Source organism: Monodelphis domestica, chromosome 6, assembly GCF_027887165.1.
Source record: "Monodelphis domestica isolate mMonDom1 chromosome 6, mMonDom1.pri, whole genome shotgun sequence".
NCBI classification, from domain to species: Eukaryota; Metazoa; Chordata; class Mammalia; order Didelphimorphia; family Didelphidae; genus Monodelphis; species Monodelphis domestica.
Genome location: NC_077232.1, coordinates 25,305,614 through 25,325,861, shown reverse-complemented (window position 1 = coordinate 25,325,861; position 20,248 = coordinate 25,305,614). Strand labels below are relative to the sequence as shown.

The following is a 20,248-nucleotide window of genomic DNA, read 5'->3' as shown; positions in this document are numbered from 1 at the left end:
CAACACTTTTCAAAGATTTTATATATATACATATATATTTACATATATATATATATCATGATTGATTCATTAGAGATGATCTTTTATATTGGCGTATCAAAGATATGACCTAATTTTACTGGGTGTTGGTCAATTCTTGTCTATATACAGATACTTGTGAATCTCTGTTCTTATAAGGTGTGCATGTGTGTGTGTGTGTGTGTGTGTGTGTGTGTATGAGAGAGAGAGAAAAGAGACAGAGATGATGATGATGATGATGATGATGATGTTGACCTAGCCACCCTAACAACAAAAATGAAAGTCTCCAAACTACTCCATGCTTCCATGTATCTAGTTCCTTAGGATTATTTCCCATTCTCACTAAGCAATGGCAGACTGCTTCACATGCAAAAAAGAAAGAGAATACTACTGTAATTTTTTTTCATCATAACCTCATTATATATGAAAAGTAACAAATCAACCTCACTTAAAGCAAACCAACCCAAAAAAAACCCTGCAAGCTAACTTTGTGATAGGAGAGATGCAAAGAGAATACCTGAGCCATTTCTGTAGAAGAAGTTATTAACTCTGTTGCAAAATATCTGATTACTTTTTTTTTCCTTTCCTAAAAATTCTACTGGTATAGTTGCATTTCTGCTTCTTCTGCCTTATCTTTCAAAAGAAGTGGAAAGTGTTTCTCAAACCCTGTGAAGTATGAATGTTTGAGTTTTAGATCTGTATAATATCTGTCAGCTCATTTCCAAAACTTAAAATTTTAAAAAAAGTACTTTTTGCCTTCTGTGTGTATTGATTAATTTTTCTCAAAGCCTCTATACCCTTTCGGGGTCTCTTTGTAATGATCTCTAAATCAGGTAATATAGAGTCTAGTAAATGGGATCAAAAGTCTAAAAATTATTGCCATGTGTCCTTACTCTCTATTGCAACTCCAACTCATGCAGACACTCAGATATAGAAACATCTGGAATGATCGTTGTATCCAATTTATGACTATGAAGCTGAGATGATATTACTATTCTTTCATTTCCAATATATATGGGCTATATTAAGTTTATAGTTAACATGGAGATTATAGGCATGTGTATGTACACACTATATATTTTTAAACCTTTGCCTTCCATCTTAGAATCAATAATATGCATTTGTTCTAAGGCAGAAAAGCAGTAAGGGCTGGGCAATGGGGGTTAAGTGACTTGCCAAGGGTCACACAGTTGGGAAGTGTCTGAGGTCACATTTTAACCCAGGACCTTTCAACTCTGGCCTCTAAATTCATTGAGCCACTTATCCACCCCTTTGCACGTACTATATAATCCAATGAAACCTTGATAATGAATGGTTTTGGAACTCAGTGAATTTGGTGTTTGAACCACTCTGACAAAAGAAATTGTCAATAAATTAAATTTTTGCTTGGCACTCGACTTGTTTACTAGAACTTGTTGGCATGATGACCTTGGGAAGCATATACCCAATCCACTTGAAACAGAAGGTCATGTATTAATTTAGGAACATAAAGATGAGTTCTACCCTGAGAAACTGCAGGAATTTCAAAGGAAGCAGCAATAGCTAATGATAAAGGAGTTTTCTTCCAGTGAGAAGGAAGTAGATATCTCTACTGCATTGATCAAGGAAATGTGGACAAAATGGGTGGAAGTGAAAACTTTGCGGAAAAAAATGATCACTGTTTTATGATCACCTTCATAAAGTCTTAACAACCACAATTGTAAGTTTGTTAAATGACTAACCCATTTTCCACTTTAGAGGAATTTTGGAACACAGCTGAAAATGAATATTATTGGATAGGATTCTTGTGAAATTTACACCTAGCAAATCTCAGGCAGGGTTCGGTGATGATAAGGCATAGAAAAGAGAAAAAGAAAGATCCAGAAGGGCAATTGTCCTTAGATACTATGGAAGGAGATTCTTCCAGAAAATAACATTCCTCCCCCTTCCCAATCTCCTTAATCCACAAACTCCTCTCAATACAAGTGAAGTTAAAATTATTTTCTTTAATGTAATTATAATTAAAATTTGTTTATGTATTATTAGTATTTACATGTAAAGTAGAATCTATTAATGCACATAATGCTTTATAAAATATCTGTTTTCAGGCTGGATGGAATGGTTTAATTCAATTTACATTATTCAGTATGGAAAAAATCAATTTGGTCCTTGACCTTTTTTGGTACTCAATCTGCCTTCTGGAATGAGTTAATGATGAGTACTAAGGTACCACTCTACATGCTTCTATAAGTGTTTGTGTGTGTGTGTGTGTGTGTGTGTGTGTGTGTGTGTGTGTGTATAGATTTCCCTTTCACATCTCAATTTTCCTTATCTTGGTTTCAATATATCACAAGTCAGCACAAGAAATTAAATGGATTTTTTTTTCATTTTTGTGGATGCTACAGACAACAGACAAAGGCTAGAAATATTGAGATGACTTAAAATGTTTAGTAACTCATGAATGCATATAAGGTTCTGTAACTACCCCCAAAAAAGAAAAAGAAAAAATATACAGATCCTCTTTGGTATGTAGAGAAGAACAAAAAAACAATTACACTGTTTTTCCAGGTCACAGGGGATACTATGTCCCTAACCCCACATTGTATAAGGGATATTTATGTGTACAAATATAAATATATGTATATATCAGTATCTATGTCTAAAATTAACTTTAATGCCAAAATGTTCAGCAAAGAAACTATAGCAACAGGAAGTTTGAATTATATTAGGATTTCAGGGTTAATTCAATATTAGGAAAACTATACACATATTTCTTTGTATCAATAGCAAGAATAACAACAATATTAATAATAATCATACATGTACATTAATAGATATATACATTTTTGAAAATATACATCAAGGGGGCATCTGGATAGCTCAGTGGTTTGAGAGCCAGGCCTAGAGATGGGAGGTCGTAGGTTCAAATCCGGCCTCAGACACTTCCTAGCTGTGTGACCCTGGGCAAGTCACTTCACCTCCATTGCCTAGCACTTACCACTCTTCTGCCTTAGAGTCAATACTCCAAGACAGAAGGTAAGGTTTTATTAAAGAAAAGAAAGAAAATATACATCACTAATTTTAAATTTAAAACAGCAGAAAGCTAAAATAAATGACTACTTTAATATAATAAAAGAATCTTTCTAAAAATAAGACTCAATATTGCATGGCATTAAGAAAAACTTTAGAGACTTTTCTAAGAAATTAAGGGTAAAGCATGAATGTTTATTAGCACCAATATTATTGACATAGTGATAAATTGTAACTATAGTTATATGATAAAGGAAAATTATTATTCCCTTCTTCCCCTTCAAAGAAGATGTGAATCAATATGAAGGAGAGATATTTTCTTTTTCAATTACTCACTGACTCCTAAATATTGGAGTATAATATGTAGGGGGTATAATTCAGAATGATTAATGAATCTATTATGAGAAGTCCAAAAACTAATAGAAATTACAGTTATTAATGATTATCATTTTCGATAATTGCTGGTGTTTATATACCCTATATTAGTGCAATTATATGCAAGGTGAGCCCACAATGTGGACATAGCTATGGGGATTTAGGGGGGGAAATCATCCTCTCCTTCTTATTGCCAGCAATGTTAATTCCCTCTCTGATGTTTGCAGATGTTTCAGGGTCATTTGCACAGCTACTGGCAATGTGTGTTAACCAAATAGATATTATTCACTCCATGCTAAAAGAAAACAAATTAGAACAATTTCATTTAAAGGGAAAGAGTGGTATTTGACTAAAAATGTAGTGGCATGAAAAACTCTATTTCTGCCAGCTGTTTCCAGGTGAGATAGATAGATAGATAGATAGATAGATAGATAGATAGATAGATAGATAGATAGATAGATAGATAGATGCAAACATGCATACACACACACTGATACATCAATATAGAGATAATACAACAACTAGTAAGCACTTGGTATATGCTTTCAACAATCTAAGTATTAAGAATTCAAATACAAATGTACAAGAGATTCTCTACCCTCAAAGAGCCCATACTCTCCTGGAGGTAATCAGTACATAAGGCATTATGGAAAGAAAGTGTCTGAATGTCAAAAGTACAATAGAAATTTGGGTGAGTTCTGGAAGACTAAAAAGAAAAAAAATAAATTCCAAGTTAGAAAAAAGGATCAATAAAACAATTTTCCTATGGGATATATAAGATAGGAGAGTCCTATGGTTCAAATGCAGTTAAAAGCTGAATATTATTGATTAAACATAAACATGTTTTGACCTAACCCTTATCATGAATAAAAGGCAAAATGATCTTGAGAAAGAAGTCCAAACAACCACGGTAAACTACAAAAAAAATAATAATTCACAAAGTTTTAGGAAAGAAAGAAAAAATAAAACTCATAACTATTCTGCAGTGAAATTGTAAATGGCAACCTCAAAGACAGAGAGATGAATAGCAATGTTTAGGAGATCTATATGAGGGCTGCTGCCTTGCTGATTTCTGGGAGATGGTTCTTAGAGATTGTTCCAAAACAAAATGAAATTAGAATTTTGAATTATATGTCAATTATTCTCTTTCTTTCTGCTCTTATAAAAATGTGAGGTAAATTTTACCATCCCCTTGTGTATGTAAATTATGTTTTTTTCCTAGAATACATTGTTCTTTGTATTTTGAATTTGTGAACAATTACTATTTAGATAAACACTCCATATTGAAAGAGCAAAGAGGTGTGATAGCGCCATAAAGTCATTGGTGGGCAAACTGAGGAAGAAGATAAAACATTAAGAGAACTATTGTAAAGAATCACTATTAAATAAATGTATAATTAAAAAATATGTCAGACTATGAAGTTTTCTAAAGTTATTCATTATTCTCAAGAGGGATTTATATGAAAAATTCAATATTCTCAGGTCTTGTGATTTTCGTCCCTTATCTATTTCAGTCAGCCACAGGAATATTCAAAATGTGCATCCTGGAAGTGGGGGAAATCCCTGAAAGCTTCAGGGATTGTTTAATCAAAGGATAAATTCCAAGAAATCTAGGTATAACATAATTTTCATGCCCTGCAAAATTGCCATCCTTGAGCAAGAGGCACTCCTGACAGCTCATAGCATATATCCTCTATCATCTAATATCATCTCTTATTATAACAGAAATCATCCCTTCCCATACCCTATTACCATGAGTTTTCAGGAATGACTGCTAAAGATTAGAGCATTTCCTTGTTCATCACTGTACTATAATATAGGGGTCAGTACATGAAGATTATTTATACATATGATATCTTCTTTGAATAACAAACAAGAAGCTTCTTAGAAGAACAGAAGGGTTTGTTGAAGAAGTAATTTTTACATACTAGTACTCTCCATTCAGTCAAGCTGAGACAATTCCCTCAATGAAACATTTGAACACTTTAGTTTTTGACTCCCAGTTTGTGAAAAATTCCCTTTGATTACCCTGAATATTGGCATGGCTAAGAGAAATATACCCATCGACCCTAAGACAAGGATAAATCTCATTGACCTGATGGGGTGCCACCTTCATATGAAGAATAACAATGACCTTGTGGATCAAGGCTTTGTCACTTTGGGACAAAAATCCGAACCCCCTAATGAAACCATATGATTAGTTTGACTTTACAGGTTCTGACACAATGCTATCTTACCAGGTGCCACTAATTTGAGAAGATGATCAAATCACAAGAATCTTCATAGTAGGGTAACATTTATGAAATCATTATCTACAAGAAAATGGTAAAGACTAATTTTTTATTGACATGGTATATATGGTATATATATATATGTGTATATATATATGTATATATATATATATGTATATATATATATATATATATATATATACATATATATATGGTATATTGACAGTTGGGTCCCAATAGTCTTTTGTTGCCTCCATAATACCAAGGAATATTTGTAGCACATAAGCTATGTGATAGTAAGAGGGACATGAGGGGATTTTGTTTCTGAAGAAAAATAGAGCCAGATTATATCAGCTAAAGAGGAAAATCAATAATATCTTAGTTTTTAATCATCAAGGGAGTTTAGATTTCATCTAGTGTAACCACTTCATTTCATGTGAATCATAGAGGTTAAGCATCTTGCCCAAGAAACATGAGACAGAATGATCTAGGATTTTAGACCATGTATTTATTTTAGATTTTAGACTGCTATTTTCTCTATTCTGTCCTGCTGTCTATTCTATTTTTTCTTTTTTTTCTTGTTCTAGAATTTTTTTCATTCTTGCATTATGAAGGTAAATTTTCATGACATAAAAATATATTCACATCATGAAGGGAAAAATATTTTCTTGTTTCTTACTACTATCATTCAAATTAATAAAATGTCTGTCTTTGAAACATCTTTGACCTTTGGTTGGAACAGATTAAAAGTCAAGCACATATTGTAAAAAAAATAATATATTGATAGGGACTCAGGAAACATTTATGGTAGGAACATAGGGTCGCTTTCTGTAGGAGTCATGTATGAAGAGGCACTAAACCCTATTCCTGGGTAAAAGAAGTCCTTAAGATGAATAAATTGTTACAATATTTTATCTTCATTTTAAAATAATTCTTTTGGTAGAAAAAAGCTATTATCAGGACCAGATGCTAAATTTTAGAAAAGATGTATTCTTAATTCACATGTAGTTTACTAGATAGTAAGAGATGACAACATAGCAGAAAAGGAATACTGGAAACTCAACTAATTCAAGCAATATATTATCAACTCGGATGGGGAAAATTATTAATAAGCCACATGTTTAAATCACTACCTGAAAAAATGCAAATATATCATTAAAGGAAATTGGAGCTTCTTGGACTAAACTTAAATACTCAATTTACTCTTTAGTATTTATATAAAAGATAGATATAGATAGATAGATAGATAGATAGATAGATAGATAGATAGATAGATAGATAGATAAAAGGATAGATAGATAGATGGGGAGATGGATATTAAGAAATATATTCACCAAACTTCTCTGGACATGAGTCTACCTTGTAATATATTGAGTATATCATTTTGAGTATGTTATGCAAAATTATCCTATAGGAAATTTTAAACTTGAATATTTCATAATTTACATCAAATATTTCATGAGTTGAGGGGCAAAGTGATGGGTTATTCAAAAGGACACAATAAACCCTATGCAAATGGTTCTTTTGGTCTCAGATGTAATGACATTCATGGAGAATGTGCTAAATACTAGGCAGGACATGAATCTTACAAAGAAGACCCAGTTTACCTATGTTCTGCTTTCACCAATATTTTCCTCTAAGTAAGTTAAAACCAAAATGGACTAGAAAGTTTGTTCATTCATTGACCATTAAATAGGTCAACAAAGCTCAGAAATAATTTTCCCATAAAGGATATTCTTCATTTCCCTGGAGGCTGAGTCAGTTCTCTAAGTTTCTAAAGTTTGATGCAATTGCTATAAATACTTGTTTAAGGGAAACATAAGGCTCTGGGTAGAGCTGGAAGACAGCCCTGTACTATGCAAATGTAGGAAAACTTCCTACTGTTATAGTCTCTATATGCACCTTTCTTATGGCCTTTAAGATATATGGGATGAGAAATTAGTGTTGTAAATTTCCAAAATATTTGGTGGCCAAGATTCAACATCCTTTAAGGCTACTTCATGTCTGCAGCAAAGAGTAAGTGAAGCTAACTGTAAGATGAAATTAAGAAAATGTCTTTCTTCTTTAATCTCTTGCCTTATTTGTCCAATTCCCCCTCACTGAAATTCCTGTTCTCTCTTCTCTTGACCATTCATAATTCTCCTTTTCCCCTCTTTCTCTTCTTAACCTTTTTTTAACCCTTTCCACCTTCTGTCTTAGAATCAACACTGTGTATTGGTTCTAAGGCAGAAGAGTGTCAAGGGCTAGGTAATGGGGGTCAAGTGATTTGCCCAGGGTCACACAGCTAGGAAGTATCTGAGGTCAGATTTGAACCCAGGATCTCCCGTCTCTGGGTCTGGCTCTCAATCCATTGAGCTATGCAGCTGACCCACCAATTTTTTTAATAGGACTTCTGACTCTACCTAAAGATCAAAATCTCATCAGTTTATATGTTCATCTTTCTATTCAATACTGGTTTCATAGCTCTTCCTTTTTTTAATTTAATGGAAGTAGAGTCCAGCTGAAATGTACAAAAGTGGGGAAACAAAAAATATTGAGGAATAAATTTGGGGGCTTTGAATGTTTGAGAAAGGACTTCAGCCCTTTATTTTCTAGGTAGTAAAGAAACAAGTAAGCTATATGATCAAGGTAAGATCAAAAAGATGTATTACTTAAGGGAAAATAATAAGAAACCATAGAAATTACTAATCTCAGCTTTAGAATAAAAATAGTAATTTTTCTTGGATTCAAATATGTATCTGTGGATATAGCTACTATATCCTCTTATTTAATTAATCTCAGTGTATTTCTATGACTTTTTAAAAATGAGCAGGATAAATCTCATTATTCTGATTTATGTGCAGATAGAGAAAAAGGTATGAAGAAATTAAGTAAGTCCTTCTGTATTCTACAATGATTGAGCAACAAAAGGCTTCACCAGGACTTGACAAAAATACATCACCATACTTCTCTTCTGCCAAGAATACAAAGTCCCTGACTTTCACATAAATTATATAACACTTACTACTTAAATGAAATATGGTTTGATAACTTTTTCTCTTTTATTAATAATATTTTAATTTTAATTCAAAGATACATTTGGGGATTGACATATTTATTAAGATACAGGATATTTTTAAATCTTTCCAAGAACATCAGTTAACCTATGGAAATAACCTGGAAAGGAAAAAAATCATTATATTGAATTTATTTTCATTTTTCTGAACTATGTAGAAATAAAATAATAAAAATAAACATAGCAAAACAAAACTCTCCTCCTCTTAGAGAACCTGTAATATCATGTTCTATCCCTTGAATATAATTAGTGAACAAAAGCAGCTGCAACTTTCCATTTTGACAAATAAAGTGAGAGATAGAATGGTGGGATATGGAGAGTAAGGGAGAGAGAAAGGAAGAGAAAGGAGAAAGAGGGATGGAGAGAGAAAAAGAGAGAAAGCATGGAAGAAAGAGTCTGGAGACAAAAAGAAAAGAAGGGAAGAGAAAGAGGGAGATAGAGGCAGAATGAGATGCAGAAACAGAGACAAAAGGACAGAGAATTTACAAAATCAAAGACAGTATAATTTGGCTTCAGTTCCCCTATCTTCCGCTACTACTCACAGTTATTTCTTTCCTAATATCACTGTCTAAACTCTGTAAAAGCTATAATTGATTATATAAATACAAGTATAATTTCTTGTTCTTCTTTAATTTTAAAGTAATTTAATAGATATATGCTTTTAAGAAATGCATATCAGGTCATATACATTTCAAAATATATCCTGCATATATTCTCATTTGAACAATATTTTCAGTACTAATTTTTCCTTCTTCTTTGGGGGTTGGGGTAATCTTGATTCCCACCCCATCCCCCCAGAACATCAGGGATTTTGGCATATCCTACCTATCAAGTTATGGAAGCTTGAAGATGAGTTAAGGACTTTTGGTTGCAGAGTATCAAAAATAATGAGTTGGGGTAGGTGTTCAATGGCTCAGAAACTGACATAAATCAGAAGACTAAGAAGTTCAGTAGAGGAAACATAAAAAAGGTTTTGGTCAGAAAAAAATTTTTTAAATAAATACAAAGATAGACTTTTTGGATAGTCAAAAGGGAAGATCAAATCAATCTGAAATAAGATAGAAAAAAGAAAAAAATGGGAAAGACTGAAAGGAACTGAAGGGATAGGGATGGAGAGGCAGAGACAGAGACAAAAACAGAAACAGAGACAGAGAAGGGGAGGAAGCCAGGGAAATAGGGAGAGGGATGCAGGGAGGAGAGAAGGAGAGAGAGAAGGAGGGAAAGGGAGGGAAAGAGAGGGAGAGAGAAATTTTCCATCACAGAAGTTCTGGAATCTAATGAGAAGAGAATTTTTCTATTAGCCAAGCAAGTAAAGAAACTAATCTCAGAGGCAGCTAGGTGACACAGTATATAATATAGGAATTGAACTCAGTAGACCTGAGTTCAAATCTAGCTTCAGACACTAGCTGTGTGACCTTAGGTCAGTCATAACTTCTATTTGCTTTAGCTTCCTCTACTGTAAAGTTGGGATAATAACAGCAACTACTTCAGAGTTTTTTGAAGATCAAATAAGATACTATTCAAAAAGTACTGGTGGCGGGGTAGGAGCTGAGTAGCTCAGTAGATTGAGAGCCAGGCCTGTAGGTGGGAGGTTCAAATCTGACCTCAGTCACTTCCCAGCTTTGTGACCCTGGGCAAGTCACTTAACCCCCATTGCATAGCCCTTACCACTTTTCTGCTTTGGAACCAATACACAATTTTGTCCCCAAGACAGAAGGTAAGGGTTTAAAAAAAGTGCTTAGCACATGTTTGGCACAGAGTGGGCACTAAATATATGCATATATATGCATATATATGTATATTTATATATATATATATATATTCCCACCTTCCCCTTAGAAATCTAGTAATAATGAAAACTAGAATCAAAATAAATCACTCAACAGATTGGATGGATTCATTTATATCTATTTTCAAAACTGAACTGTTTAGTTGTTAATATCCTCCTCAGCTAAACTTACTTTCCATAATAACAGCTGAGATCTACCTAGTCTTTTAAGGTTTGAACAGCATTTTGTATAAATGATTCCATTTGGTTTTATGTCATGTCTTTGAAATTGATTAAGATTTCCTTTCACTTTGTTTTTACCATGTTTGCATTGATGTAAGAAGCTCCCAGTAAGGGAGCTTTATTATTATATATTAAAAAAGACTTTATTAACTAAAGCTATTCATAATGAAAGTGACTAGTATAAGAGCAGGCTTCAGGACAACTTACTAAAGATTTCCTTTCTTCTTTCCTGAAGTAACATTAAAATTTAATAAATCTGTAGATAACATAAATTTGTTGAAGATGATGTAAAACCTGAAAGGAGACCTAACATAATAAATGACAAATTCAAGATCCAAAAAGATTTCAACATATTAGAATTAAATTAATGAAATTAGATGAAATAAATTAATGATAAATGTAAAGTCTTACATTTGGATTTAAGTAATCCGCTTTGCAAAGACAGGACAAAAGGTTACTCATAATCAACAGTTGATCTAAAAGTGATCAGCTAGTTTAATGAACTATAAGCTCAATGAGTCAATAATATGTTATAGCAAACTTTAGTGTGTGTGTGTGTGAGAGAGAGAGAGAGAAAGAGAGAGAGAGAGAGAGAGAGAGAGAGAGAGAGAGAGAGAGAGAGAGAGAGAGAGAGAGAGAGAGAGAGAGAGAGATTCATTCATTCTTTGGTTGCTGCATAGAGGCAGTATGTGGAAGAAGAGATATGGTAATCCACTATATGATATCCTCGTTATGATTAACTCATATTACTCAGAAACATCTCTAGTGTGCTGGATTTCTTTTTAAAAATGCTAACTCACTGGGCACATTTGACAATTTTCCTTCAAAAAATCTTTGGTTTCTGAGAGATGTTACTGAAATCTTCAACTGAGTTAAAGTTTTTATTTCCACTAGAGTATCTGGTATCATCCTAAATACATTTCAGCAAAGTTAAATTAAAATTTGAAATTCATTATATCATGGTAGAAGAGCTCAATATACAATAAGGAAGGCTTTATGTGCCAAAATAGAAATTAGATTAAGGAAATAGATTTGATATGAGGAATATATGTAACAGCTTGGCAGAGTAATCTACATGTGTCTAGATGGAAAAACAATTCAATAAGGGCTATATTTATTGAAAGAATAAGACATTGGATATTAAAACATGTCACATTTGTAGAGGTCTGTCTCTAGAATTGACATCTCCTTCTTTACTGGAGGTTTTCAAGGATGAATGGATGGCCAGTTGTGAAAATATTCCTTTTCAATCATACGATAACTGTAATGACCTCTACATTTTTATTTGAACTCTGAGCCTAATCATGTATGACTCCAAAACTATTCACTGGGATAGAGATGCTGACATGAGGGAGTCTCAAAGGTAGACATAATTTAACCCTTTAGGTGGTGACAATAAAATCTGGAACTGAGGATCAGTTAACAATTTTATCTTATATATGAGAATGATTGATAAGAATAATGAAACTGTTGGATTATTTGAAAGACTAAATTTCAATTATCTCCTACAGAACCCATGAATTATTTATTTTTTGTATTGTAATTTGTTAAATGATGAATGATTTTGAGGAATGACTAATCAGTGGAATAGCCTTCTGTTATTGGTGTTTCTAAGAATATTAAAATAACACCTAGCATCTAGTGGATGCTTTGTAGTTGTTTGTGCAACTGAATTTATTTGTTTTTTAAAATAATCAATATGTTAATTAATAAGCATTCATTAATCCCCAATCCAAAAGAGGTAGAACTTACAATTTGCTTTAGCTTTGAAAAATACTCTAAAAACCTTATCTCAATTTATTCACTCAACAACCCTTGGAAATTGATTCTAATGTTATCTCATTTTACAGTTGAAATAAAAACACAAAAAGTTTAAGCAAATTGTCCAGAGGTCACTGGGATAATAAGAGTCTGGGGCTAGGTGGGAACTAAGATCTCTCTGGTCCATGTCTCATAATCTATCATTGTGCTTTCTAAAATCCAATAAAAGAATACAAAATCATAAGGAACTTACATGTCAATGGGAAAGACAAACACATGCAAACTGTAGATAGTAAAAAAAAAAATAAGGGTAACAAATGCCTTTAAAAAGTAACTAAATATAAAGGAATTCAGGGAGGAGAGTGCCAGGAGTTGGTGGAATAAAGAAAGGCTTTATGTAGAAAATGGGGACTGAGCTGCAACTCAAAGGAAGAAAGGGACTTTATGAACAACTAAAAAAAAAGGAGAATATTACAACCATATAAAACTGCCAGTAAAAAGGCAAAATGGAATGTACAACATGTCATAAGTTCCTAATAAATAATCTGTGTTCTTCATTCTTTCTGTGAGATGACTGAGCAGAAGGAAGGATAGTTTTGCTGGAACTCATAACAAATATAGGGAAAATACTATCCTACAAAGCAAATAAGACAGGTTTGGAATCTAGTCTTGTAGAACAGTGGTACAAAACTCAGATAGAAGCAGAAGTCACTTAATTGTATCCATGGGTACTATGTACTACATCTTGACTTAGGAAGCCCCATGGTACCATTACTTATGTATTTTTACTTATTTGTTGAATATTTCATGATGACATTTTAATCTCATTCAAGTTGTGCTTGGGAGTATTGAGGCACATGTTTGAAGCTCCTGGTGCTATAGTAATTTTAAACCTACAAGATGGAAAATTTAGCAATTGGTAGGATATATGCAGTGAGGAAGTGAGGAATCCACAATAATGCTGAGGTTGAAAACCTGGGAAGGGGAGGATTTTGAGGGAAAGAAATTGAGTTCAGGGTGGAACAGAGTAAGGTTAAGAAATCTCTGGGATTTCCACTTTGAAATTTCTAATTGATTGTGTGGGATTATGAGGAATTGAAGTTCAGGAGATATTGGATTAGATATAAAGATATAGGAGTCATTTGCTTAGAAATGTTAGTTAAACCCATGGAAACTGAGGGGAAGAGGGGGTGGAGACAGAGACAGAGACAGAGCCAGAGACAGAGAAAGAAACAGAGAGACAAAGACAGAGAAGAGACAGAGACAGAAAGTATCATGTCAAATCATGACAGAAAGTAAAATGTCAAAAAAGCTATAGATTTGGAGGGATTTAAAAAAACAACAACCATATGAACCAAAAGTAAGGGAGATTTTTTAAAAAGAACATGAATGATGGGGAAAAACACATTGTTACATAAAAATTCAAAGTCAATGTCAATGCAAATCATATTCAAGAAAAATAATATGTTAGACTATATTATAAATTATTAAATAAGAAGTAAATAGGCCTGCTGTACCTTACTGAGAAAATTATTTGAACTTCATATTCATTTCTATAAGTATTATTTGAAGAAAGGCATTGATAAATTGGTGAGTAAAAGATAATGAAAACTGAAGCATAAATGGTCTCCTGTTGTTCATTTGATATGAAGATGTTTTAAAGAAAATCATGCCACATTGTATATAAATTTCATTCGATATTGATATATTGATATACTTCTGAATATATATTGTTTAATAACTAAGCATTTTTGATGATTAAAAAACTTTCTGTTTTTTGCAGATAATCAGTGGTTAATAGGGCATTCATGTCCTTAAAATATGGAAAACCAAAGTTATGTGACTGAGTTCATTCTACTGGGACTTTCACAAAATCAAAATATTCAGAAAATGGCATTTATTATATTCTTAATTTTGTACCTGGCAACTGTTGGAGGAAATTTTTTTATTGTCGTGACCATCATCTGTAGTCCTTCCCTTCTGGATTCTCCTATGTACTTCTTCCTGGCTTTTTTGTCCTTTCTAGATGCCTGTTTCTCCTCTGTCATTGCTCCAAAAGTTATAATCGATTCTCTCTATGAAAAGAAAACCATATCCTTCCAAAACTGTATGGGCCAGATTTTTGCAGAGCATTTCCTGGCAGGAGTTGAGGTGATTGTCCTCACATCCATGGCCTTTGACAGGTATGTGGCTATCTGTAAGCCTCTGCACTACACGACAATCATGAGTCGACAACTGTGCTTATTGCTAGTAGGAGTAGCTTGGGCTGGAGGATTCTTGCATTCCATGATTCAGATCTTCTTCATGCTCCCATTACCCTTTTGTGGTCCCAATATAATTGATCATTTTATGTGTGACTTGTACCCTTTGCTGAAACTTGCCTGTACTGACACTCATGTTCTTGGTGTGATGGTTGTGGCCAATAGTGGCTTTATCTGTATCATCAACTTTTCCCTTTTGCTTATCTCATATGGGGTTATATTGCACTCTTTAAGGACCTATAGCACCGCAGCACGACGCAAAGCCCTCTCTACCTGTGGCTCCCACATCACAGTTGTAGTCTTATTTTTTGTACCATGTATATTTGTATATACTCGCCCTCCCACTACTTTCTCTTTTGATAAAATGGTGGCAATATTTTATAGCTTTCTAACTCCCTTATTGAATCCACTTATCTACACATTTAGAAATACAGAAATGAAAAATGCCATGAAGAAACTGTGGAGCAAAACAATGATTTCTGATGAAAAATAAATATTTCATGGAGTCTTCTAAAAATAAGTTAAATACCTCATTTTCACTTGACTATACTGCACACTGCACACACTCAACATTTAAAAAGTTAATATAAGTATCATAGAGCTTACTGAGGAAAATTCTTTTAAGCCTATTTTTTCTCTTAATTTACATTGAAAAAAAAACAATCTGTAGTATAGCCAGCTGATGGCAAAGTCACATTGGTTTAATACATGGAATACTGACAGAGATACACCCTTAAGTTTAAGCCACCAAGAGAAATTTGAGTCACACTTCAGAGATGTCAGTTAAAGAATAAACAAACAAATACTACAGGGGTAGAAGAGAATAAACTTCGCAGACCAAGGGAAGTCATTGAGACAAAAAAAAGGTTATTTTTCATTTATAATAAAATAAATAAATACAATATATTATTCCAAAAAGTTTTTTTTAAAGATGGATTTGGACACACATAGAATAATCTGCGACGGTGATTTTTATCATCAGAAAAAATGGTAATTTCACAAATGGAGATATTTTAATCAATTCTTTAAAATACTCCATAAGTTGGCAGAATATGCATGATCATCATTTACACAAAAAATAAACATATTAGAAAAGAAAATGCATTCAGTTACCACAAAAAGTGAAATTAATGTTTTACTCTGTAGTTAAAGTTTATTTCTTTTCTCCTTGCCTGAGAAGTCCCAATTTGTCTAAGCAGCATTATAATAAGGGAATTAAAGGAACTTTTTTAAATATTTAAGGGAAAATGATGCAATTTAATAAAAAAAATAAGGCCAAAATAGTATTAAAAGGTTCTAAATTAGTATTAATTAGAACAATTGAAAATTAGAATAATTCTGAAGTAACAACTCACATATATCAGACTTAATAATATGACAGAAAAGAAAAATGGCAAATGTTGGAAGGGATGTGGGGAAATTGGGACACTAATACCTTGTTGTTAAAGTTGAAACAGATAAAACCATTCTGGAGTGCAATTTGGAACTCTCCCTGAAAGGCAACCAAACTATGCATACCTTTTGACCCAGGAAAACCACTCCTAAACTTGTATCCCAAACAATTCAAATCTAGAGGAAAGGGGCCTGATTGTACAAAAATATTTGTAGGAGCTCTTTTTGTGGTGGCAAAGAATTGAAAACTAGAGGCACATCCATCAACTGGGGATAATAAAATACATCACTATATATATAGTGATATATATATATATCACTCAAAGAGTGATATATAATTTTAACCGAATACTATTGTGGCATAAGAAATGATGAACCAGATAATCATAAGATATCTAGAAAGAGATATGAAGATGCAAATTTAAATGATCAAAACTGCATTGTGGACAGTATTAGCATTAATGTATAATGATAAACTGTGAATGGTTTATTATAGAAATGCAAGAATCCAAAACTCCAAGAGTCTTCTGACAAAAAATAAAGTCTATTAACAGCTATAGAAGCAATTGATAGTCTGAGTACAGATTGAAGAAGATAATTCTTTACTTTGTTTCTTTCATGAATGTTTTTTTCTAGTATAAGTGTAATATCTTCTTTTACAACATGATGAACATGAAAATGTGTATTGCATGATAGTTTATGTACAAACTCCAAGGGGAGCCATGGCAGTGATAGAAACAACATGAAGCATGTGATGTCAGAGAATGATTATTTAAAATGATTTGACATATGATCAAGAAAATTATAAAAGAAAAAATAGGAAAAAGAGTAGAATGTTTAGAAGATGATGACTGATTACACTGTGACTTGATGATGTGAAATAAAATATTATTTTTAATTATTAAGACATTTACTTTCTTTATTTCTAACCTATACATTTGGACAAAAAAAGAGAAAGATAAATTTATTAAAAAATAACCACAAATTTATAAGTAAATAAATGTAATAAACACATGAAATTTTTAATGTAACAAAATCAAGGAAAAATTCCTATATTGGCAACATTTACAAGTGTACACCTCTTTATGAAACTTTAATCTATCATATTTTTGTAAAAGAAGTAGCTAGTAGGCATTGCCATCCATTCCCTGAAATTATGGTGGGTCATTATGTTGATTGGGTTTTTTACATCTTTCAAATCTCTTTATATTCATAATGTTGTTCTTATTTTACCCATTGTTCTTCTAAATACCTTCATGTATTTAGAAGATATATGATATATATAAGATATATATACACCTTCATGTTAGTCTTCTTTTGTTTCTCTGTCAGTCCACAATCATTTACATAGGTTCTGGGTAAGGACTGGGGATACAAAAAAATATGGTCAAAGTCAGGCCTTGACTTCAAGCAGATCATATTCTAATGAAGGATGCCCCATGCAAACAAATGAACAAAAATGAAATTCATATTGGATAAAAGGGGGAAAATTGAGTCAAGGTACTAGCACTAAGCAGGATCAGGAAAGGCTTCTCAGACAGACAGAGACAGAAAAAAGAGAGACAGAGAAAGAAAGAAAGAGACAGAGACATAGAAAGAGAGAGAGTACAGTAAAAAAAGAAGCCTCAACTTTATGGTGTTCCAGGCATCTTATTCCCAGAGTATCAAAGTCTTACCATGCCTCCCCTTCTCACAGCTCCCAATAGATTGTGAGCTCCTTGAAGACAGGCACTAGTATCTCCAGTGCTTGCTAAATGCCTAGTACAGGTACTTTATGTTTATTGACAATAATTTGGTAAAGAGCAGCTAATGTTCAGATCTGTTGATCTATCTACTGTCTATTACATAATCAATTTTTGTCTCCTAAAACTTTCTATCCATATTTATCTAACTTTCTTTATCTTTTACCTTCATTTATCTTTCTGCCTATTTACATATGTCTATCTACAACTGATCATCTATCATTCATTTATCCACCATTTATATTCTTCCTTTCTTTGTATCTCTGCATCTATCTGTGTACCTATGTATAAATTTATCTACGTACCTACACATTTATCTCTATATCTATGTATCTATCTATGTATTTATGTATGTATGGAAGTATCTAACATTTATTTATGCTCAGATCAGGAGGAAAAGGTAATAGTCTGGAAGTGCTTGGCCAGTATAAGTTTGAATGTGAAAAATTCATGGACTCTCTTTAATGATACAGAGGAATTTTGCCATAGCCAAAGCTAGTGGACTAGCCCCATTGGAGGGTCTAACACTTAAAGGCAGATTTGGGAAAACTTTTACTGGGGATGTTAGCATCCGCAGACTCATGTAAATGGGTCAGGGATTTACCAGGTAGAAGAACAAGATGTCTTCCACTCAGACACCCCTACATGCTTGGGGCATGGTCTATGGGAACAGTGTCGGTGCCAAAAAAAAAGCAGGGGAGAACAGTTAGAAAAATAGGATATTCTTCTTAGTGCTCAGAGTACACCTGTGATGTCTGCCTGGCAAGAAGGGGATAGTTGTATCAACAGCACTCTCTAACTTCCCTAAATATACCAAACTTGATTTCTTTCCCATCCTGCCAACCACATTCTACACAGTAAATTATCAAAAGTGGTGAAAGCCTAGAGATGGTAAAAGATTAATGGATTTAAAAGAATGCAATAATAGGAATTATTGAGGGAATAAACAGTACTTTGGTTGGAGAAGACATAACTGATTACGGGGGAGAATTCCATCAAATATTTGAAGGGCTGACATATAAAAGACTGCCATTGATTTGATAGTCTTGCTTTTGAAGACAGATTAGACTAATGGCCTACATTTGGAGGTTGATATAGGAATACACACACACACACACACACACACAAACACACACATATATATATCCCAAAAGACGATTTGAAGACATATACTGGTTTACTTTTGTATAAATGGAGATTTTGAACCTTTGACTTCATCCCCCAGAAGTCTTTAGTATTTTCCGAATTCCCTATAATCGACGTTGGCAGAATCACATTATTGGTATTTAACTGGTAGTAACTCTACCCACATCCTCTTTCTTTGGGATGATACAGCAAGTATGGTGGTAAGCTAAGCATGGGGATTTTAAATGGGCTAATCAGCCAAGGGCATGTGGTTTTTATTTTATATCCTCTCGATTCCTTGATTTCTAATGATGCTTAATAAACCTCATGAAATATATTTTATTATAAAATATTATAATTTAATTTTTATCTTTTCAGTTCCATTTCCTAATGCAGTGCATGATGAAAATTAAGTAGTGAATAAGTGCTTATGGTTTGATTGTTAGTTTGGAAGCTTAACCTGTTCAGGCATCAGCTCATATGGTATTCCATTCACAAGCATTTCCTAATCACTCCCTTCTAGTTATTAGAGTTTTCCACTCCCTCATTATCTATATATTCATTTTATATATAAATTGTATTTATGTATGACTATATATTTTTAGCCTTTATTGGAAAGGGAGCATATCGTTTTATTTTATTTTTTCCCAGAATGTAATAAATTAATTCAAACTCTTGGTTCTTCATAAATTTACGTGAAATATTTAAGATCCTGTCACATATTCTTTTGAAACTGTTTGGAATATTCAAAGGAGACATTTTAAGACATTTGTAAATGAGATATTTGAAATACAAATGTCATAATTGAAGTTATTTATGACTCCCATAGAAGGCAGAAAATGTACATTGACTCTCCAATTCACAAATCTGCTGTTTCAGTCAAAGCCTGGCACTAGGAGAGCCTGGGGGTAATTGGGTAGGGAATTTTGCTCCTTTGCTGACCAAAGTCAAATCAACTAATGGCACCAACCATCCCATAGAGGGAAGCCTCTTATTTCCCTTTAGGCTAAGTTCTCCAAGTTTCTCAACTTTGATGCAATTTCTATAAGTATCTATTGGACTAAAAAAACTTTATCCTTTAAGTGTTCACTGGGTATCAGAGCATAGGCCAGAGGGAATACAGCACTGACTATTTATTGTATCAGAAGAGGGGAAAATGATCTTTTCTTCATGAAATTTCTTCCCATTTCTTGGGCCAAAGGTAAGAATCTCATTAACCTTCTGGCTTTCCATAAAGAAATATAATGGGATGGCAACACAAAGAACAT

General features: G+C 33.1%; 1 protein-coding gene across 2 annotated transcripts; it reads left to right on the top strand.

Moving 5' to 3' along the window:
* The first annotated feature begins 12,398 nt into the window (after positions 1-12,398).
* On the top strand, positions 12,399-15,625 carry LOC100019779 (olfactory receptor 4C15-like). 2 transcript variants are annotated; one of them, XM_056803698.1, is made up of 2 exons: positions 12,399-12,412; positions 14,296-15,625. In XM_056803698.1, exons 1-2 carry the CDS (start codon positions 12,399-12,401, stop codon positions 15,212-15,214), a joined length of 933 nt encoding a protein of 310 aa, XP_056659676.1. In that variant the 3' UTR covers positions 15,215-15,625. The 2 variants fall into 2 exon arrangements, with proteins under 2 accessions (XP_056659676.1, XP_001372517.3); XM_001372480.3 differs by lacking the exon at positions 12,399-12,412 and having other exon boundaries at positions 14,268-15,625.
* Positions 15,626-20,248: the final 4,623 nt, after the last annotated feature.